We start from the raw sequence: 23,175 nt of genomic DNA on the forward strand, positions 1-23,175 counted from the left end.
AGAAGAAGGCGGGGGGCACGAGAGGGCCGATTCCAGCAGCTTCCCCTTAAATCAACGCGCACATGTGGCACAGCGCTTGGGTGCGCCTCAGAGGGCACGAGCTTACGGTCGGGCTCCCCGTTCTGCGCTGCACACGCAGCTGTCGGGAAACGCACGTCCCGGGGGGAACTTTTCGGCCGCGCCTCGTGAGGAGCTGGGCGCGGGGATGCCGGCGCTGAGGTGGGGCCGCGGCTGCGGGCTCCTACCTGCGGCTGCCGGCACCGCTGCCAGCCCGTGAGGAGAAGACCCCGCGGCCTTCCCCGCCGCTGCGCCGCCTCCGGGCGCGCCCGCCCCGCCCGGCCGCCAGGTGCGACGCCGAGCCGGGGCCGCCGCTCCGCTCCGCTCCGTGCCGCTCCTCCGGCCGCGGGGCGTCGCGGGGCCCCCTCCCGCCGCGTGGAGGCGGATGGCGCTGCGCAGCTAGTCGGTGCATTGCGGCGGCGGGCGGACCCGCGCCGTGCCCGCGGCCATTCCACACGGCGGCACCGCGCCTCGCACAGCCGCAGCCGGCGGGAGCCGCAGCGCAGCCCCGCCATGGCCAAGGAGGGAGCGCAGCGAGCGGAGGAGACGGAGCAGATGATCGAGAAGGAGGGCGGCAAGGAGGCCGCCGAGGGCGGCAGCCTGCGGGCGGCGGACACCAAGGAGATGAGAGCCGTGGTGCTGTCCGCCTTCGGGGGGCTCAACAAGCTCCGCGTGTCCAAGAAAGCCATGCCGGAGCCGCAGGAAGGGGAGCTGAAAATCCGCGTGAAAGCCTGGTCCAGTATCGCCTCTTGGCCGGGGCGGGGGAGCGCGGGGCTGCGCGCCGGGTGGGGCCGGGGCCGGCGGGTCCCCTGGCGGGGGAACTTCCCCACTTGTGGCTCCCCGCGATCCGCCGCCCGCGCCCGGGGTCAGGCGGGGGAGCGGGGCTGCGCGCGGGGCGGGCGCCGAGCGGAGGAGCGGGTGCGTGCTGTCGGGAGCGGCGCCGAGACAAAAATCGATGATTTTCGCGGCGCCTTCAGCGAGATACGGGGCAAAACAGCGGCCGGCTGCGTTCAGGGTTTTGTTTTGCTGAGAGCTGTCGGTGCGCGTGTGTCGCGGAGCGCCGTCCCGTCGCTGCGGTGCTCGGTCCCTGCCCGCTTAGCGAGCTGCCGGCGTCCCGCAACCAGCTTTCCTAGACGGCTTTTCTGTTTTCCCCAGACAATTGCAGCAGATTGTGCTTCCTAGAGAGCTAGTTCTCGGTGCACATGTTCCTTTATGAAAATAGATTTTTTTTTTTCAAGTGACAGGAGATAACGTGAGGGCATTCCTGCACAACTTGAGGTCTAAGAGACCCGACTGATGTAAGCCAAGGCACAGGTTGGCCGCCCGTTGTCCTCTTGAGTTCAGCAGCATGATGCTTCCAGAACGCAAACACCGAGGGGAAGGCTGAGCCACAGGGCAGCGCGCTGGGTGTGGGCGATGTGCCCTGGATCTGGAGCGCCCCGGTGGGTTAAGGGGTGTCACAGCCTGGGAGGCTCTGGCACCTGGGGGATCGTAAAGGTTGTGCGGAGGAATTCTGCCCCAGTGACCCCAGGGTATCACCCACAAGAAGTGAGATCCATAGACCCGAACAGGGAGTAATAACTATGACTTCTGTGTTGTTTAATTTTTTGACTCTTACTAGCCGTGATGAGAGATGCAGGAAGTTCCAGGCTAGGTAAATAGAAGTAATGATAGCCCATTTAGTTCTTGGATGGCTCGTCCTGCTGTCAAGCAGTGCTGTTATTCCACTGAGGAACAGGTTCTGTTGTTTTCTCAGTGATACTTTTAAGCTATTAACAAAAGTTATCCTGCAAAAGCTTACATATTCTAAGCACGTGTGGACATATTCCTTTGTATGCTTGAGGAGTTTACACCTATCTTCACTGTCTGTATGAGCTCCATTTCCATCAAAGCGATAGATCTCAAATAGCAAGCTTCCTGGAAGGGAATTTTTTTTTTTTAATGAATAGAGATAGTCTGCTCTGCTGCAGTTGGTTCCCAGCGTAGTATTATTGTCAGAGAGCTGTGTGAGTTGCGTGATTGCTGTTCACGGCATCAGCGGATCTGCTCAGCTCCTTCGTTGTTACTGCCAGCCCACACAGCTCTGCATGCTTTCCCAGCTTCCATTCATGCCGGAGGAGTCCATTGGCTGCGTGGTCTGCTCGTCTGGGCATGGCTGTAGGGCTGACATGTATTCAGGTCACCAAAGTTTGCTTCCAAACAAGGCAAAATCAGTTGGCTGATCTTGATTGTAAATACAGGAGATCGGTGAGGGTGATGATGGGCTTGTGGTCTAGTCTGGGAGACTGAGCGACAGAAGCGTCTGTTGGCTATGCCCAGTTGTGGCATCCACCTGTTAATGCACACAGTGCTGAGCATGTCAAAGATGAGCTTCCTCTAGGTCATATCGTTGCCAAATAATGTTTAGTGGAACACATTTGCAGTTGGCTTTCATTGTAGAGTTAACCTGGGGAGAAAATCAATCTTTATTTTAAGACTGTGTGTGTATGCATGATAAATAATATAGATACTAAGTCGAGTTAAATTATGTGTGTACGTGTATTTTATAGGATGGCAGTATAACTAGAGGTGATGGAGGATGCGTTGCTGTTAGCATGTTGACTGATCCTCTTGAAGGCCTGGCATATCAGTGATCCAATTGAAAATGTCTCGGTTGTGATGAGTCATGTGTTAGCCTCATTCTGTGACTAATGGATGGAACAGCCATCGATGTCCAAGCTGAGTCACAGCTTCTGCATGTCTCCTGAAATAATTTTTGGTTGATAATGACAGAGCAGTCAAAATTGCTATATTTGTTTTTACTGCAATTTGCAGCCTACAAAATATTAGTGTACGTGTTGCGTGATAGATGAGACAAATAGCTGGAGCAAACCCAGACAGATACTTCAGATAGGATGTGTGAGTAAAGAGCGGTGTCCTGCAATTACCTCCTCTTATTTTTCTTTGCTCTGTTATAATTATTTCTTCCTTGTGCCGTTATACATGTGCGTCATGAGGAATGAAGCAGAAATGACTCCTCTGACCTGGTGATTTTGAGATAGCAGCACTTAAGAAAAATTGAGAGCAAAGAAAAATAAAAATTTCCTTTGTAAAAGGAGTCTTGTTCATGTACTGCGGCTGTTTCTGGATGGAAAGCATGTGATATTCAGGCAGTTTACTTGCTGGCGTAAAAGGAGACTTTTAAGAACATAGAACTCAATACTCTTCTTTGCTCTGTTGTATTTGAATGACTTCAGTATTTAATATCAGTGGAATCTTACAGTGAAATAAGAAGGATCAAAAGCAACTCCTGTCCAAACCAGAGTGCTGACGCTGGTCTGCAAGGTCTGATGTTTTGTAGTGGGAGTGCTGGGCGTCCTGTGGTGCATGGATCAGAGCAGAGAGAACCAAGGTGACCATTGCTGATCTGATGATGAAAGAAGATGAGGGAGTAGAATATTGTACCCAGAGGAGTCTCCATAGTTTTAAAAAAGAATGCAGCAAAGTTAAACCTCAATAACAGAAATGAATATTCAAGAGCCTCAAAGCGATTAAGGCAAAGCATTGCAGACTTAGAAAGTCAGATTCAAATATAATTCAATTTTGATAAACTGTGGCTTCGGAGATGGGCGCTTCAGTCAGGCTGTGCAGTTCACATCACTATCCCTGCTGTTTTGCAGAGAACTCCTTGCAGAGCCTCTGTGTCAGTGTACTGATGCTGGTGATTTATATGCTTCCCTATCCCCATGTGCACACTGCTTTTGATTTAGGGCGTACAGCACGTGACTGCAGGAAGTTGTGCACTTTTCCTCACTGGATCTCTTAGAATTTACTCTTTCCCCTCTGCGTATGCACATACTGAAAGTTCAGCAGTCACTTTCTTGCACTGCATGCCAGAAGAGGCTATGCTGGTTTGTGCCGATACAGGAGATAAATGGTGTTTATTCTCTAGAATCTCTGACATTTTGTTGTGATGTTCTTTGCAGCCACATTCCCCTTTTTCTGTGTCTGCTCTGGGTTGAATCTCAGTGAAGGATTTGACAAGGTTGAATGCCCTGGAGATAGTTACTAAACTAGCTGCTCATTTTTAGGCCCTCCATATGAGTAAAAATAGTAAAATCAGCAAATTATTATTGTACAACCTAGTTGTGCTTTCAGCTTTGTTGTCGTTGATAAGACTTGTTCAAATCTGGCTAGGGAAATAAAACAACTCGTTTATCACTATAAGAGAGGGTGCAGAGGAATGAAAGCAAATACATAAATGAGAGTAACAGGGACATGAAAATGTGTGGGCCTACAGGAGACGAAGGGTGAGGTGAATGAAGAAGAAACAAGTTGAAAGCAACTTGAAGCAGTTAGTAGATGCTGACTGCTTTACAGGCACTTTGTTGTTCAGAGTTTATGTTTTGTGTATCAGCTTCTCAGCGGTACCACAGGGGCTGGCCTTGGCTACTGGATAAGAAATGGCCTTTCCAAAATAATGTCAAAGCTCCCAACCTAATTGTGCCAAAACCCTCCTAGCCTTCCATATGGTAATATAGTGAGCTTTGTGTATGTGCACGTGGTGTTTGTTTGTAGTTTTTATTTTTTAATTTTCCTTCTGAGTTGGTCAAGCTAGGTTGTTAGAGCCATATTTTGCAAAAATAATCAGTAATTCAGCTTTTGGAGGTAAAGGCTATGGGCTCAGGTTGTTTTTAAACTGTGTACCTCTGTTACAAATCTCTACATTTCGTGAAATTTTTCTTTTTTTTTTTTTTTTCCCCCCCTCTCCCCACTGACCTACATCTCATGAATGCTGTCTTGTCTTCATGTTTGTGCTGTGTGTCTCTTCTGTCTTTTTGCTGGTTGGGTCTCTTCAGTCTGTGTGTGTCTTGATTAGTGTCTGACTAAAGTTCCATCTCCTAAATACTTGTACACATCAGTAATTTTACGTATCAAAGCAGTTGCTGGTATCATACGCATGAGTGCATAGCATCGTAGACTTGGGGGAGTTAGTATGCAGCAATTCCAGCTAACAGTAAACACAGGGCTGTGTTTTGCAAGGATGGATTAATGCTGAAGCACACTGTTAGCGTGTTCTCATAAGTGTTAGAAGTTTTAGCTGTATGTATGGCATTTGTTCCAGGAATCAGTACATACACATAGTGGATAGACGTGGGACCTTGTTGTTGGCTTTTTTGTTTGTTTTGTTTTGGAGTCTGCCTAGGACACATTTTAGTAAATAAAACTGGATGGCATACAGAAAGGAAGCACCTTTGCTTTGCCGAATTTTTACAAAGCTCAGGCTACAGGGGAGAGCTGTAAACTTCCTGAGCAGCAGCCCTGAAGATTCCGAAGACCTCAGTAACCTTTGTCAAAGTGGTTCAGGAGGAAGAGTGTTAAAACAGTGGCCTATCTGAAACTTAACAAGTTCTCATCAAAGTTTGGACTCCTCCCTGAGATGAATGCCAGATTCATTCCTGGAGTCGCTTCTGAATTTAGGACAGTTCCATCAGGTTCCTTTTGGACCGAAACATCTACAGTATCTGAGGGTTCTTTTATTTGTTTCTTAAATAGAACTGGTTTTATTTGCCAACTAGTGATGCGTTCATGGAAATCTTAATGTTTCCCTGTTACAAATTGTAAACGGCCCTTGTGAATTTCTACACGTGACTCCTAAGCAATCAGTAAGCTTTGGGGCGCTGCTTAAGGATGGATGCGGTTGCCTTGCACATGTGCTCTTGCCCATGGCCTGTGCAGCACAGCTGTAAGTCAGCCTGCCCCACGTGTGAAGGGTGGAAATGTCTGCTGGGTCACTCCTGTGCTGTGGAGCCCAGGCTTTTTAATGTTTCCCTGAAGATTTCTGGCTTTATCATCCCTCAGGTCAAGTTCTCCCCTTTGGTTTTCCCCCCTTGCTGATGTACGTTAATAGCTCTGATTTTGTTTCTGTTTTTTTTTTTTCCTGTGTTTTACAGTGGTTTGAATTTTATTGACTTGATGGTGCGACAGGGAAATATTGACAACCCCCCTAAGACGCCTCTTGTTCCTGGCTTTGAATGCTCTGGAATCGTAGAAGCTCTTGGAGATAGCGTGAAAGGATTTGAGGTAATATTTTCTTTAATTTCAGGGAAAGACTAAATAAACACCTTTTCGCTGAGAATGTTATTGCTTGCTTTGTGTTCTGCTGGCGCCAGCAGCCTTCATCACCCTGTTGAGATCTATAAGGGCAGTTTTTCCTTTCTGCTTCCCAAGCATGAGAATGACCTCTTCACGTAGTTTCTAAAGCCACCATTATAGTCTTCTTCAGACCCTTCCTGAAAAGTCACCTGTGCTGTGAGCATGGTTATGTAGGAACCGATGAGCTTTAGGAAAGTAAAAGAAGCTGAGTTTAACTCTTCTTGGCCGGATTTGCTGTCATTATAGTTCAGTTTCTTGAATCCCGTGTGCTGCTGATCTTAGTTCCAGTTCTTGATCGTGAGTTAACAAGGCCCCATCTGTGATAAGCATTGTTTCTTGCAGCTGTGTGCATTCATGTGGCACAGATAATAATGGGACCCTGATTCTGGGTATGTGACTTAATTTCTTGAGTGATCAGAATCGGATTGCCTGATGGAGTGCTGATAAATGACAAATAGCTAATGTGTGTAATAAAGCTATCAGAACTCGTTGGCGTTACGATCTCTTCAGTATATTGTGTGTAAACAGCGCTGTGCTCTACCTACTGTTTTCATTATTGATACTAAACACCTCTATTCCCTCCAATCTTGCGCACTGTTACTTACATTAGATATAAAAATTCTGAAATAGGAAACAACTGAGTTAATGCATGTCAATCTTATCTCAGCTATTTGCTGATTGTCATGTCATCAAGTATAATTGCATTTCTAAATTCTTATTGTATCTTGATCTTACGAAGGCAATTACCTAAGATTTATTTAAAAGTAATAATTTTGCTGTTCCAGAAAAGCTTCAGAATGTCTGTGTTGAGTAAAGATGGCCAATTTAGTTTCCAGTAGGGTGTCAATGATAAGCTGCTCTTAGGACATTGCTCCATTTTCCCCCTCCTGCCTTGTCTCTGCCTTGCAACAAATCAGTCTTTCAATGTTTTTGTGATGAGCAGTAACTGAACAGAAACTTCACTATTTGAAAAACTCTTCTGCTTCAGTTGTTCAGCTCTAGTATTCTGACAGCTATGGTCCATATGGAAGAATATTTTATGAAAGGACAATTGAAGTTTTCTGATCTAGATCAGCACTCTTAGTTTAAATGTTTCTGCTATTTTTAAAGGGCATCATAAGGCTACGTCATATGGTTCTTGTCTGAGTAACATTACACCAGAATGAATGTACTGGGTCTCTGAAGGTTATTGCTTTGTTCTGACTATAAAGCATGTTTGTGCTCGAATGTACTTCCTGAAATGTAAACAAGTCATGGTATTTTACTTTTTACGTGTAGTCTGCATAGCCATGGTGGTGTTTTAAGTAATCTTGAAGAAGATCTGAAACATAAAATAATGCTGTACACAGGTATGAACTCATCCCCGGGAGAGCGTTCCAGGATGAAGATGCAGTAATGTTCTGTTGGCTTCTTTATGGTATTTTTACACTGAATAGGAGGATGCCAGATGCTCACTGTCTTGTTGACGTATGCTGTTACCTCTGTTTGCAGTGACTACAGGAATTGCAAAGATTGCACCCTATATCTTCTGACCTTCTTTCCCTTTGTAGATCCCTTCCAGTTCAAGTCCTGTTCAAGTTGTATTGTGCTCGGGACATCTTACAGTTGAGATATTGCCAGCTCTTTATTGTCTTCACTAGCTATGACTGCATTATTGTGTGACATGCTGACATGGAGTGGTAATCCATTTTGATAGAGATGTGTAAGAACATGCTTTATCCTGAAAGAAAGCCCTTTTTACTGGGGAGTAGTAGAGCAACAGTCTCTTCTTCCTCTCGCCAAAAGCAAAAGCTGATTTCTGCTGAGCTCAGATGTAACAGGTGTGATCTGTAGTTGTGGGGACAGTTCTCAGGAGCTGAGGCCCAGTCTGATATGATGTACAGGTTCTGTATAATGTTCATAGTAAAATATGATTTTTGTTATTATTCAGAAGTCCCTTGGGAATCACCAAGCGGGATCTCTCTCCTTTGCAGTCTTTCTGATAGTCAGTTACATTTGTTTGCAAGGATATAGGACATATGAACATATTCACTAATTAATCTGAACAGACTTTAGATTGTATACACTTTGCTAACAGCAAAAGGGAGCCACAGAAAGGTTACCAGTGATGCACTGCTAATTTGAACCTGACTTTCAAACAGAGGAGGCATCTCAGTGAAGTTGGAATGACAGTTCTGTTTCAGCATCTTCATTCAAGATATAAGCCTTTCAGAACTGTCAGCAGCACCTTAGCATTTAGCAAACCCACAATATCCCAAAGCCAAAGCGATGACAAGTACTTGGGTGACCAAAACGTGCCTGTTCTATAAACGTTTGTCTCAAGGTACAAACATTGTGCTTTATTCCTTTGCTGTTGATGTAATTTAAATAGATCAAGAACAACCCATATTATTGTGAGAGCATTAGTGGGTACTGGTAGAATGTAAGGTAGAGAATATGAGGCAGATAGGAAAACTTATTTTAGAGGAGAGCTTCAATTAGTTGTAGTTAAAATACCAAGTCCTGAAGTTTGATGCTGTTACTGCCTCATTGCTTATACTGTGCTTCCATTGAAGGGATGCTCTCCCAGTTAAGGATGCTATTTTTCTGGTGAGTTATAGAGTGACAAAGAAGCCTAAGGCAAGATAAAAGAGGCGTAGCAGCTGCTGGGGCAAGCTATTGTTGCAAGTATGTAAGAGTCATGCCTGTGAAGGTTTTAATATGTATTGGCCAAATGTTGCTTGCTGTGGCTTTCCCCGGTAGCCTTCATGAACCAGTTTCTCCTTTTATGCAAGTGTTGCTTTCCAGCCCTGATTGTAGCCCTGAACCCACCTCAGAGCTGTGCTGTTATTCTCATCTATCTGTGCGGAATCACTGTCTCCATTTTAATAACCTGAAGCTGGAATGAAGATCATTACACAAATGTAAGAATCTGGTATACTTGGACCTAGGTAGTGTTCCTAAGAACAACTGACTGTTTCTAATGTTATTGTAAAATCTTTATTTCTCCATAGTGAAGTACCATTTCACTACTATATATTTTCTGGAGAAATTGAATGGTCAGATGTTACCTTTGAAAAGAATATTTCATTGTTTCTTTAGATCCTGTCAGATTGAGTTTGTAGGCTCTGAAGTGCCTTAGTGTACAGATATGGTTCTGGTGTTCAAGGTGTGGTGTATTTGAGGATGCAGTATCAAATTCTGCTGTGTTGCATGGCTGTAGAATTGGCAGTCGTGAGGGACCTGTGGTGGTACAGTTGGTAATTTAAGCTGATAAAACTAGAGAGTAGATACAGATAGTGTTTGTTTATGAGTGGTTTCTGAACCCGTTCATGTTGTGCGCGGTCTAGCAGCGTACAAGTCTTGCCCTTCTTGATCCACAGAGAGAAAATGTAGCTATAAATTAGTGTGAAGACTGAGAAAGGAAAATGAAAAATCATCTTGGATATAATTGTTTATACCACGCATCTCACTGTAATGTTTTGTTGTTTTTTAATCTAAGCAGAATTTTCTGTTTTTCTTGTTTGCAGCCTCATTTGTTATTTAGGAACTCTGCTAGAGAAAGATGGCTGGTATTAATGATGCTGCATCACTATCAGAGTAGCAGTGTAGGAAAAATGAAGATATGACCTTAATTTTGATATTTTTGCTGTTAAATTTGAATTTTGAAATAAATGCAGTTTGAAAATGGTAAAAGCCCAAAGCTGAGCAGCTTAACTGCTGTGTTGCCAACAGTGTGGACCACCATCATCTTTACTATCTGTCATCCACAGCTTAAACAAGAGAGTTGTAGATCTTAGAAGTTCCTTTCTGCAGTTTAAGTTGCACGTGTATCCTCAATGGTTTTTTTGTCCTTATTTGTAGATCGGAGACAGAATCATGGCTTTTGTAAACTACAATGCATGGGCTGAAGTTGTATGTACCCCAGCAGAATTTGTCTACAAGATCCCAGATGACATGAGTTTTTCTGAAGCTGCTGCATTTCCCATGAACTTTGTAACTGCCTACATGATGCTCTTTGAAGTTGCTAACCTAAGAGAAGGCATGTCTGTGCTGGTTCACTCTGCAGGAGGTGGGGTGGTAAGTTGGAGCTTAACTTACTTTCCTATCAAGTCACTGAAATAAGCCAGATGCTGCGGTTTGATTTGATATCGGTCTTCCCTATGCGAGGGATTGTGGTGCAGGAACTACATCAAAAAGTGATGCAAGCTTTTGGTGAAGTAAAAATGCTCTGACAATCATCTCTACCCCAGAAAGCGCCATAAACCTTTAGAAGGTATTCAGAAATGTCAACAAGTAAGTGCTACCTCAAACTTTGTATCCCTAAGTTTCTGCACTTTGTACTTGTTCTTTGTGAAAGAAGGCTGTAATGAAGGGATTAAATAAATCAGCTCCCTGCATAAGGTCTTTGTGGTAACTGTAATCCTCCTGGCAGTAAATGGCCCTATTGGAATATTCCTGCAGATACTGCATGCATATGTGATGTATACTTCTTTCCTTTGTTGAGATTGAAAGCAGTGGAAAACATTATCGTGCCAAATCTGAGGAAAATACCATACAAATGCAGAATTGGAGCCAGAAATGGCTGCTGTGTGCTGTGTTTTGGGTCGTCAGTAAAGAGGCATTGCATTGCATGGGCAAAGCAATGGCTGAATGGATTGGGTAGAATACCAGGGCACACAGTGATACGAGAAGCCAGCATTTGGTGTTACCAATTGCTTGAAATATCTTTGGAAAAATCCCTCTTGAACAAAATATTAAGACACTTGTAAGGAAATATGTTTATGTTGGAAATTATGCAGTCCTCTTCCATAAGACAGATTTTATGACCCTAGAACATGAGCAGATCTCAACATTTTTAAATTAGAGTACCTCTTCTGTTTTACCGTTATGCCTTATTTATGCTAAATTAGTATTTTGTTGTCTACTGAAGTGTCTGGTAGGCAGCCCCAAACACCTTTTCCCTGATTCTGTGCCCTGACCTTCTGTCAGGTTCTCATGTAAATGAAGTCTGTAATCAAAGGAATAAATTCATCCGTTCCCTGCACAAAGTATTTTTAGCTAACGATAATCCTACTTGCAGTAAATGATCCTCTTGGACGACTTCTGTAAATGAATGGAATTTATAATCTTATTATGTTTCAGCACAGTACAAGCTAAAGCATTATGGCTGACTTTATTGTTCTATAACATGAAATCTTTTCATGTGGAATTTAGGACTGTTAAAACAACTGGAGGCCACACATTCAGGGGAACTGGATGTTCGGTAGGACTTTAAGGCTCTGCGTTCACCTGTAAGGCCATTAGCCCTGCTGACTCTATATGGACCCAGGCTGAGCATACTGAATTAGCAAAATACCCAAGAGTGTGTGCGTATGCATAACTTTAGAGAAAATGGACTATTAGAATAGACTGTCTAGACTGTCTCTATTAGGATAAAGTGTCCTTGCGACATTTTTCTTTTTTTTTTCCCTCTCTCCCTTTTTTTTTTTTAGCTTCGCTCATCTCCATTATTTCTTCGTCATCTTCCTTAAGCACTGCTAACACTTGGCTAACCTACACCAGTCTTCTTCACTGGTGTCCAACTCTTCTCCACTGGGCTGTTCTGTAAGGTGCTCCTTTCTTCCTTTCTGCCGTTGCAGTTGCCCAGCAAGCATCTTTCTGACAGTCCTCTGCTGTGCTGCTTGTGGGCCTCCTCTGAGAGAAGCTAAAGGAGGGAAGGTCCTGTCTGGCTCCCAGGATAACAAGAAAATACACATGTTCCCTGTGAAGTAGTTAAATAAAACAGCTTCCAGAGGAAAGAGCAGAGATGCAAGAAGAACAGCCAAACTGGGCAGTACTGCTGTAGGTCTGTGTGATCTGGGGAGGGATGCAGGTGAGGTGGAGACGTGCTGGTTAGCCTGCAGGGCAGGATGCTGGCCGCTGTGTCAGGGGGGAGTGCCTTGTGCAGGCTGTTGGGTTTGGTGGGAAGAGCATGTGTGACTTAAAACTAGAAAGGAAAAGCTTTTCCCATTCCTTAGTAGGTCTTACAGGTAAAATCTCATTCTGCAGGTGTGATTTTCTGCTCAAGGTTTCAGAGGAAATGTGCTGAAGCCACCTATTCCCCCTTGAACCACTCGTATATTCCGTCTGTTAATCCTTTGAAAAATATAACTACCTCAACCGAGCAAATTATTTTCATGAAGTGCTTTGCTAATAAAACAGAAAACTGACATTGAAGTCACTATGGGAAGAGATTTGTGTGCGTGTGTATTATTGCTTTAATAGATACCAAGTCCATTAACATTTTTAGCAAGTCGAAAACCTGTCCAGTTTGTTTTTAAATGCCACAGAAATTCCAGAATACTTTAATGAGATAGTAGGCTCCCTGTGGGACTAGAAGCTTGTAATTTTCTTTTCTCATTATACATGATCATTATTTTAGCCACTTCAGGCAGTTTATTTAAAAAAAAAAAAAAAAAAAGAAAAAAACCTTGTTGCTTCAGAAAGCCTTTGTGAGGTTCTTTGTTCTGACGCCCCAGCTCCCTTCAGGAGAATCCTGCAGCTTTTTCAAAAAGCGGAGTCAGGGAAAATTGTCAGGGTCCTCGATTTATGCGTTGCCTCCGTTTATTTACGTGGCCTTGTTTCTGTTTATAGATATTTCTGGTAGGGAGGAAACTACCAAACTGCTTTCACATCTGTGCCTGGGATATGTTTAGTATGTGATGGTATCATTTGGTGTCTGACCGGGTGTTTTAGTTAAGGTGATTTGCTTACTTCTGGAAGTTTCAAAGGATATCAGAAGATAACGTAGAAAAAAAAGAGAACGCTCCCTGCCTCCCGCTCAGCTAAAAGGTCAGGGCGTCGTGTGATCTTCGTGGTTGGAAAGATGGCTGGTTAGAGGGAAGCATCTTGTCTCTCTGAACCAGGAGGAGAAATGCAGACAGTCGCAGACTCCTTGTAACACTGCATATTGTAGCCTTTCGTCTAATGAGAAAGACCTGCTGCAGGGCTTAGATAAGGGGATTTGAAAGAAGGGATTGTGTTTACTTTTGTTTCCTAGGGTCGGGTTGTTGATTGTGAATGTTTGGAATGGGAGCTGCAGTGGGTGTTTTGGTTCTCCTGTCTCTTTTTATCTGTTGAGATGGGGGACGTTAAGAGAAACTGACTGTCAGCTGTCATCCTGGAAGGTGAGGTGGGCTGGAGCAATATTAAGGGCCTTCCTGCTCACATTTCTCATCAGACATAGATAAGAAATTAATATCTTGCAGAGCATTCTCTTACCATTCCTCTGTTGCAAATTAAGATCTAACAAGAACAAAGCGGGTCATACGCTGTCACTTAACACTTCTGTTTAAGTGGACCATTATACCGAGTAGCAGGGCGGTTCAGTAGTTAACAAGATAAAACTGTATAGTACATAGGGGTTTAAATGCTTAAAGCTAGGGAAATGTGTTAGTGCCCTTCTGAACTGCTAACTGCTAACACAGTGAGGTCAGCTGACAGTGAGCTTCAAAAACTTACCATTATACACTCATAGAAATCAGAGCTCAAAAGTATGAGGGGTTTGCAAGACAGATACCCAGATGAGAAAGTGGCTTAATTTAACTGTAAAACTCTATAATTAATGTTTGAAATGTCTGTAAGACAGTGGTAGAATAGGTCTCATCACAAATATACTCAAATGTGTGGTTTTTTTTCCAAGGGTAGCTAAGTGGCAACTGAAAAAATAAAGTGAGAAAACAGAGCGTTAGCATGCACTCCCCTGGGACTGATCTGCTGTGTGAAGCAATTAGTTCTTTAAAGTGAAGAATGTTCGAGTCAGTGCATTCAGTGCAAGTTTCAGTACAGGCTTGTATGAGATTACATTAATAAGTTGAAGAACGACTTCATAAACTTGTGAACTGTATCCTGGATTAATTGAATTAGTGTATTGTACAGGATTGCTGTATTTAAAAAAAAAAAAAGGTAAAAAAAATCATAATCATTTCTAGCTATATTAAATCCAATTTCTCTGTTATACCTGCTTGGAAAATGAATTATTTCATGGCTTTAGATTTGTTAGAGACTGCCATTATGCCCATTTGCCTATACGTTCAGTTTTTATATGCTGCCTGTTCTGCCCATTTAGAGCACAAAACATTGGTCATTTACCACAATCGTGTAAATGCTTCTATTTCATTGCTTAACCCCTCCGGTGCAAGGCAGAATTACTAGCTAGTTCTTTCACATTTCAGTCTCCCAGGTGCTAGAACTAGGCTGCTTTTCATGCAAAGTACTGACTGCTGTCCTGAAGCTGTGATCTGACCTTCCTTCCACGCTCAGCAGAAGAGGAAGTAGAGGAAGTTACAGATGCAAGCTCTCGTGTTTGAATTTGAAGGATAAATCTGGCTTGGCAACAGATTTAGGTCATCCTGGCAGGATTGGTTATTGCTTGGCAGGAACCCTTAGTTTTATTTCGTCTCCCCTGCGTAAATTGCAAATATTTGAGGATGCGTTCCAAAATGAATCACCCAAGTGGCGATATTTATCTGACAAAGAATTGGCACTCTTTAGTAGCTAATCTCACAGTATCACAGGAACCCCTTCAAAAGAGTGATCAGATTTCTTCTTGAAAGGAAAAAACAACAACAACAACATTTTCCTGCTCTGTCTTGCATGGTGAGAAGTCTTCCTCAATTCCCAGACTTAGTCTGTAGCCAGTTAATGGATCTCTGTATCTTCTCTTGCCCCTTTGCTTAAATTAGCTATTCTTTCGTTTTGAGACAGTTCCTTCTTATCTCTTTGGTAGTAGATAAATTTGTATATTGTTAGAAAGAAGATGCTCAGAATCAAATCTTTCCTTAGCCTATATTTTTCAGGTTTGAAAGCAGATTTGCTTGTGCACACTCAATTTCCGTAAGGTCGGATGTCCGTTTCCTTGGTCATCCTGCACACACTGCTCCACATGGACGTATTTCCTGGGCTTTGAGCTGAGCAGCTGCAAGGCAGCAGCGGGCAGTCTGAAAGCCAGCCTTCTAAAACAGGTCTCTCATCATCCCTGATCCTTTTTAACCTTGTAAGGGCTGATTGAATTTAGGTCTGTCTGCACGTAGCAGGTAGGAGTACATTAAGTAGTACTCTTGACTTGTGTTTGAGTGAGTTCTTCTTGAATATGTGTAATTGGAATTTACTCTGCTTTTCTGATGGTCTTGACCAGTATGTTGCACAATGGCATTGCAGCTTCCCAATCTGATAAAAACTTTATCTGGTACCTTCCAGAACTGCACTTGCTATTTTCATCTTAGTAGTTCATAGGCATTCCGCACTTAATAAATACACCCCAAGTGCTTTTTTCCTGTTTCATCTCCATCAGGAAAGGATGAGAATAAATCATCCCCCACAAGACTGTGTGTGACCAAGGCTGGGCTGCTTTCAGTATCTGAGCTGCCTCATTTGAAGCCAGACAGGGTATCTTTACATCGTGATGTCCTGCACCATGTGAATGCCTCTAAAGCAATGGATATGCTCCCTCAGCAGCCCAGGAAAGTCCCAGTGCCATGCCTGAGTCTATTTCCAGACACTGCCTCAGAGCATAATCTGTTAATCAAACACAAAAGCTTGGCAAGCTATACACAAAAAGCAATTTCCCTGACCGAAGCAGGCTGTGGTCTCTGAAGGCCTTTCTTTCTGTGCTCCCCAGAGGACGTGTCCTTTCCCTGAGTCCCCTGCTGAATCACCTCACAGGCTGGCACTGCTTAACTCTTCCTTGGCTGTTCTGCCTTTTCCAATAGGGTTTGCATGCTGTGAGTTACAGTCGTGGCAGGTGGATGCTGGCGTAGCTCCTTTTGGTGCAGAGGGTTTACACCAGATGTAGATTCAGCCGTGAGTTTTGGTTGCACCCTAACTTCACAATTTTTCAAGGAGGGGAAGGAGAAAACATCCCCTGCTGATTTTTGCAGGAAGTAAGTCTTAGCATAAAAAGAGATCGTTACCGTACCGTGACTTTTTCTTGCTCCCTCTCCTCCAAAACTTACTGTGGTGCACTGAGTGTAACGGATGCTGCCTTAATGCTTACTCCATTTGTCCACTCTGCAGTGTTCACCTGAGTTCTTGGTTTCCAATTTCCTCTGCTGTAACAGAAAATTAACACCCTCAGGAGATGGAGTACTGTGCAGCTGGCTTCTCTTGACACCACAAAAAAGTTTTCCTTGATGCTAGGAGATCTGTAGATGTCTTCTCTTGCGGTTTTCTTACTCTTTGTGTACTTTGTACCACCTTCAAATATGGATATGCGGCATCAGTGCATTTTGGAAGCATGAGTTATCTTCTTGTTCAGTTCCAGACAGCTTTTGTGTACAAGTCTGAATGAGTTTTGAAATACCATAGCACCTCAGGGCTGCAAAACTATATTCCAGAAGCGATCGTTCCCTACTGCAGCTATTGATTCTCACAGATGCCGTTTTGCTGGGTGTTATCTTGTAGAGGCTTTGTTCACTCCTGCTGTAAGGCTGGGCTCAGTTTATATCATAGCAAAATATATAGAGCAAAAACAGTGCGTGAAATCCTACTGAGCTGTGATTGCTGTACGTCAGTGCAAACTGCTCTGTCCTGTGCCTTTCAGTCAGAACCTTTCAGAAATTCAGTAATTTATTCATAATTCAACCGTTGTTAAGTTAGTATTAATAAGCTGATTAGAATAGTAAATTTTCATGTAGTCATGCTTTCCATACTGACTTTTCAATGTCTGTGACATTTACTTTTTTTTAACTTTGAAATTGCTTAAATGAACAAAGCGGTCTGTTTCATTTTTATTTAAAATCTGCTTTTCCCTTCTTTTATGTGATTATCTCAATATGAGAAGTTTCTGATCCTGCAGGCTTAAAGTTGGGTTTTAAAGCAGACAAATATTTAAAAAAAAAAATTCAGTCTTTTTAGTGGAACTAAAACTGATATAAGTGTATCCACTTAAAATAGATTCTATAACAATCGCATGTTTAGATTAGGTTCAGCACACTGATGTCATGAATTGCCAGGATCCCTTGAAAAGGAATCCTTCAAACAGACTTCGAAGCTAGTGAGATGCAAAACTCTTGTGCCAAGTCCAGTGCATGAGATGTGCTTTGCTCCCACAGAACACTGCAATCCAAGCTATGCGTCAGTTTGGGGATGCAGTGTGGAGTTCTGTATGATAAACAGTGTGCGTGTGTATGTAGCTAGATTGCTGCATACAGAAGGTAATGCCTGCTGTTGATTTCCATGGAAACTACAACAGGTATAAAGAGCACAATAACACTATTGATAGAGCAATTTCTCAGCTACAAAATGCTGTTTTTCAATGCAGTCACCACCATTAGCTGTGCGTTTTTGCCAGCAATGAACGAGCTCCACTGTCACACCAGCAACATCCATTTCTAATGTTGTGGGCCAAGATAATGAAATAGGAGTCATCATTACTTTCGGAGCAGTCCTCGTATATAGACTTTAAAGCAGATGAATTCCCTTGTAGGGAAATATTTTGTAGCAGTGTCTATCACTTTAGTGAAGCAATTGATCAGTTTATTCAAAAGCAGTTAAATCTCCTTAAGCGTAAAACTAAGTATCCAAATGAGAATTACTTTTTTTGCCTTTTATCAGTTCTCCCTCCTTCAGGAAGTATCTGCTTGGTAAATCTGATACATTTGGAAAGTTGGCCTATGTGAACCTAATGAGATTGAACATAGCAAAGTGCAAAGTTTTGTGTTTGGGTCGGGGTAATCCCAGAAACATATACAGTGTGTACAGATGGGGAGAAGAACTTCAGATTCTGTCTGGGCACGGGGCTAAGAGAAGACAGCTGCCTTTCTTCTGTCTACCACAGAGTAATTTTGGGGAAGGGAATGGCTTTGGAATGCAGAGGGGAAGATAGTGGTGTCCCGTGGTCATGGTGAGTGGCATGGGGCAGGAGTCAGCAAGGAGAGCCCACCTGCTCCTCCATTGCCCAGGGAAGAGGATGTACTTCCTTCCAGCTGCAAAACTCCTTGTGCATGTTTCTTTTGTAAACTGTGGACACTCTGAGCACTGGGGCCCCTCACACTTGCAATTAACATGCATAGCCCTCTAAAATGAAAGCTGCTAATCCAAAAGTAGCTAAGTGACTTGAGGGATTAGAAAAGAGACTTAAGAGCAACTTGCACAGCTGCAGTGCTGTTCTGGAGCTTAGTCGAATTCCACAGAAATGAGTGAAACATTCGAGTTCATAGGGTGAGTTCAGTTCTCCTGTTTAGGTGGGGAAATCTTGCTAAGTCCAGTATCAGCCTTTATTCCTATAATTTTGAAATTCAAATATGAGGAATACTTTGCACAAAAATAAGTGCAAACCAAGGTCAGGTTAAGATCTTCAGAAAGCTGTAGAAGAATGTTTGATGGGATTGCCTCAGAATAATTCAGTGATCTTGTTCGTCCAATTATAAAAATACTAGTCATGTGAGTCAGTTTTAGGGTTTAAACATCCACAGAAAGCTGGAAGGTATTCTCATCTGGGGTCTTAGATAAGCTTATCCCTGTGGGGGGTGAAAGGAAGAAAATAGGTTATATACGTTGTGATGTTTTTTATGCATTTCTCCTATTCACCTGATGGTCATTCAGTTAAACGTTAATCAGGATAAAAAGCATGTTTCCTACTCTAATATTTGATCTTTTAAACATACATTTGATTCAGGATACATTCATTATCCCTTGTCTTCCCGAGTTACATTGAAAATGTGGAAAACTGATTAAAGAATAGATCGATAATGTCAGAATTTCACTCAGCTAGCATATGCTATAAAATACTAATGTAGCTATGTAAATTACTGTGGGTAATGATTTTCTGGAAGACATAGAAAATGAGAAGTTTTTTTGATTACTAGTGAAAATAGCTTAGAAAAGGAGAGATACAAAAGTCACGTTGTTTTTTTCTTGTAGTTTTATGTTTTTGGAGGCTTCAGACTGAGCTGATAAGAAATAGAGAAAGGAGGTATGAGAAGGAAGTATGAGAAGAGTGAAACTGTGCTGCTAGAAAACATCTCATCTTGTGATGTCTTCCCCCAGGAAGACATTTGCCTATGATTTCTGTTAAATTGAGGATTCAAATACAGGAAAATAGTGGATGATTTTAGAAGGAAAAGGTCATTTATGTTTGGTATTGGATTATCGTGCTGCAAATCTACATTCAGATCTGGGTCCTGCTGTAAGTTTCTCTGAGCTGTTGGACTTGTTGTTCAATTTGCTCTGCTATTTCCATTTCTCACCTGTAAAGAAAGAATTAGAATGCATCCCTCTCTTGTTCCCTTCTCTTCACCTGTTGGTACCTGCCCAAAGGATCACAGAAACTGCACTTGCTGTGTGGCTTTTTACTGACTAACTCTACTTGCATGCCACCATATAAAAATAATACTGTCGTCCTCTTGAGATGTTCAACTCTGATGATTGTCACTAGCAATTACATTCAGCATTAAATGGGAAGATGCCAAGACCCCAGGGTATGCAGGATTATCCAATTATTCTACTGTAAATAAAAGCCAAGCACTGATTACTGGTATTTACATACTAATAATCAGAGTTTCTGGTTTGAATGAGCTGAAATGTGTTTATCCATGGATGATTTTACTGGTCATGCATGCTGTTTACAAATGACAATATTTGGGCTGTAAGTGTAAGTAAGAATCTGCTAAATGCAGTTAGATGTTATTTCCAGGATCACAGTGCTGTTTCTTGCTTCTGGGCATATGCATGTAACCCTACTATCTCCAGTGGAATAACGTGGTTGCAGTGAGAGGTGGAATTTAGCTACCAGAGGTCTGTCTTCTGTTTGTTAGTGCTCTTGTTCCAATTTCTGTGACAGAGTGATAGTTATGTAGTGTAATACCTATGTGTGTCAGTGGATGCATGTGTATGTGTGTGTAGGTAGGGAGGAAATCGGGCGTGCCTGTCATGGAAGATGATGAACTTCTCTTTTTCTGTATTGTAATTTCCATCATGGCAGTAGAAAGAAAGTGGGGTTAGTGCCCAGAAATTAAAGACATTACATGAAATATGCATATTATTTACTGCAAGAAGTTCTTACAAGCTCCTTTAAACATAGGCATAGAGAAGAATAAGCTTACATTGTGGAAGTCATGGAACTGAGAGGATATACTAGGAGAACAATTCCCATGTCTGCACTCTGGGCATTTTTCTCCCCTTCCCTACTGATTAGTTTTGAAGATGGGGCACTGGACTCAATGGAACTGTTAGTGTGACTCATGGCTATTCCTGCATTCTGCAACATCAGTAATAATCATTGTTATTAAGAAGGGGGAGAACAGATTTGCTGTACTATGCAGGATTTGTCGCACTGAATTGATGTCTCCTCCTGAAACTAGATGAAAACGTGATCACTTAGAAAAGATAGGCTGCATGTTGTACTGGGACCGGCTCCGCGAGACCTTCCTTATTAGGGCCACAGGAAACTGAGGAATAAAAGCTGTATCTAAGTATCAGAACCAGTTATCTGCCATAAATTTTGTTACGGCATGAAGTGCTGCGAGGCCTTCTTGTGAACAGAGGAGGTTAGAATCGCATGTGGAAGCAGCTACAACTGTTCTGAGGTATGGAGTGCCAATGTTACTCCAGGGTCTCTGGGGAAAACGCAGAGTAGAAAGTGTGAAATATTTCTGGTGTTCTCTTCCAGCAATCGTTTTTTGTTACTTGGAATTCATGCAATTTCTGCTAAATTACACTGCCTTTGTTAGAAGAACAAGAACTCTTTTCCAATACAATTCTTGACAGAATAAATTCATTTAATCTTTGTAATTACTTTGTCTTCAGGATATCCATCTGATTTAAGGGTGTTTTTTCCTATGGCTGAATTGCACTGCACTGGTAAGAAATTAGTTTGGGAAGTGCTTGCACGTTTGGTGTTGGATTTTGCCCTGTCATGAATGAATTCCTAACTGCAAAATCTGTCTACCGGTTTCCGTGTCAATGAACTAACGTAATGATGTGCTTGCAGGGTCAAGCTGTTGCTCAGCTCTGTTCAACCATTCCCAACGTTACTGTTTTTGGAACAGCTTCATCTTTCAAACATGAAGCAATCAAGGACTCAGTAACTCACCTGTTTGACAGAAACGCAGACTACGTGCAAGAAGTAAAAAGGTATTATTTTTTTTCCTGAGAGCGAGTTACATAGAATCTGGCAAAATACCATGAAAAACACTGGGCTGATCTGATCTGTGGGAGGAGATTACACTACTGAGTTCAGGAGCTGAAGTTATTCAAGATAAACTGTTTAGATCTGTACACTGCAAGGAACAAAATAGCAAGCATCTTCTTATTTCTTTATAAGCAGCATAAGATTTGCAAAGTAAATACAGTGGGAAGAAAAATACAGATGTTAACAGAAGACTCCACAGTTATCTGCATAGGTAGTAGCTCACTGTAACTTAACTGAGAAGTTTTCAGTGAATCTGTAAGTTATCCAGGTTTTAGAGGAGTTCTCTGGTGTGACTCCACGTGCCTGTGCTTCTGTCTTCTGCTGGGGACTGATGGCAGAGCATATGATGTCTGTCTTAGTTTCAGATCCTTAGGTTTGGTTTGTTTGCATTTAGATTAGAATCATCCTGTTGCTTTCTGAAATCCTGTGTGCTTTGTGTGCTTCTGTTTCCATTTATATGCTTTCAAATCGCTTTTTTTTTTCAGTTTGCTTAACTGCTTTTAGATAGTGATCTCAGCAAAGGTGACAAAACTTTGGAATAAATAAGAAAATCCTAGGGGAAAAAAATGTCTTTTTTTATTTTGCTTGTCCGATAAATAAGAAAAAATGCTTTTTCCTGCATCTTGTGTCTGTTAAAATGCTGGATTATGTAGTTGGGCAGAGCACAATAAATTTCTCAGAGGGTCACTCCAAGGCTTAAACTACTGAGAATCCTATTGCAAAGTGAGGTTTGTTTCTTGTTTTTTTAGAATCTCAACAGAAGGGGTAGATATTGTTTTGGATTGTCTGTGCGGAGAAAATACCGGGAAAGGCCTCAGTCTTCTCAAACCACTTGGGACTTATATTTTATATGGTGAGTGAAAACAGACAGGTACATATTTCAAAACTAAAACTTTGCTAAGCTTAAAATCATCCAAGACACTCATTACAAAACTGGATGTCTGTGGCTACCGTGTGATATTTTCCTGATTCAACCATTTCCCGTCAAGCATTTTAGTGAAGATAAGCACAGGCTAAATTATTGAGAAACAATAGCTAATACAAAGAAATTATTTAAAAAAAAATAATCCAAAAATGAATGTATGTTTCAGATAATTAAATGCTGAATTCTGCAAGAGGAGCTTAGGAGCAAGCTTGGCTCTCTCATTCTTCACACCACAGGAATCACATGGAGGCCAAAGAGCTCTAACACAGAGCAGGAGGGAAGCTTAGGGAAGCTTTCAGGGAGAAAATTATCATTTCTATTGACGTGACTTTGAGGAATTGAAGCCCAGGTTTCTGTTAACAAATTTACAGTTATGTACCTTGAGCGCTCCACATACTGAGAAAGCACATCTTGCCTGCGGTTCTGCCAGGTTGCCTTGTTGCTTACTGGTAATGCCACCGCAGTCAGCCAAGCTTCCACAGGAGTCAGCTGAAGGGGTTGCTCAATTCTGCAAGAAGAATGTATCTGTATTGCAGCGGAAAGTGCAGTGGCATCACCGATAAGCATTTCTGCTTCCTTGGGCTCGCATCCAGTGGTAGTAACAATGAGTGACCATTGTCACTCAAGTGTCTGCTTGGAGTGTACAAGCCCAAGCTGTTTGTAATGTAGTCCTTGCCAGTGAATTGCCATTGTGTTTGTTAGCAGGTTAAAGTGAGCAAAGTGTGTATGTTCAGACTTGTAGTTGTCTGACCTTTGATGGTCAGATGTATTTATCTGTTGATGGAAGAGAGGGCATCACTGTGGTGATCAATGCTGTATATTTATGGAGGTGAATGTTAGTTTACAGGGAGTAAATGGAGAGCTGCAGAAGAGATCTGGTATCAGAATGACCAGTAGCACTTAAACT

The 23,175-nt window shown here is 42.5% G+C and overlaps 1 protein-coding gene across 2 annotated transcripts in view; it reads left to right on the forward strand.

The window, feature by feature from the left end:
• VAT1L (vesicle amine transport 1 like) overlaps nt 388-23,175 on the forward strand; it is a 49,106-nt gene continuing 26,318 nt past the window's right edge. The window contains exons 1-5 of one of the 2 annotated variants that reach the window (XM_021408677.1): nt 388-791; nt 5,991-6,120; nt 10,036-10,251; nt 21,143-21,285; nt 22,093-22,196. In XM_021408677.1, the coding sequence (XP_021264352.1) occupies nt 571-791; nt 5,991-6,120; nt 10,036-10,251; nt 21,143-21,285; nt 22,093-22,196 (814 nt within the window). In that variant the 5' untranslated portion in view covers nt 388-570. The remainder of the gene's footprint in view (nt 792-5,990; nt 6,121-10,035; nt 10,252-21,142; nt 21,286-22,092; nt 22,197-23,175) is intronic. The other variant, XM_021408678.1, reaches the window with a different exon arrangement.

This window comes from Numida meleagris, chromosome 10, assembly GCF_002078875.1.
Source record: "Numida meleagris isolate 19003 breed g44 Domestic line chromosome 10, NumMel1.0, whole genome shotgun sequence".
Taxonomy (NCBI): domain Eukaryota; kingdom Metazoa; phylum Chordata; class Aves; order Galliformes; family Numididae; genus Numida; species Numida meleagris.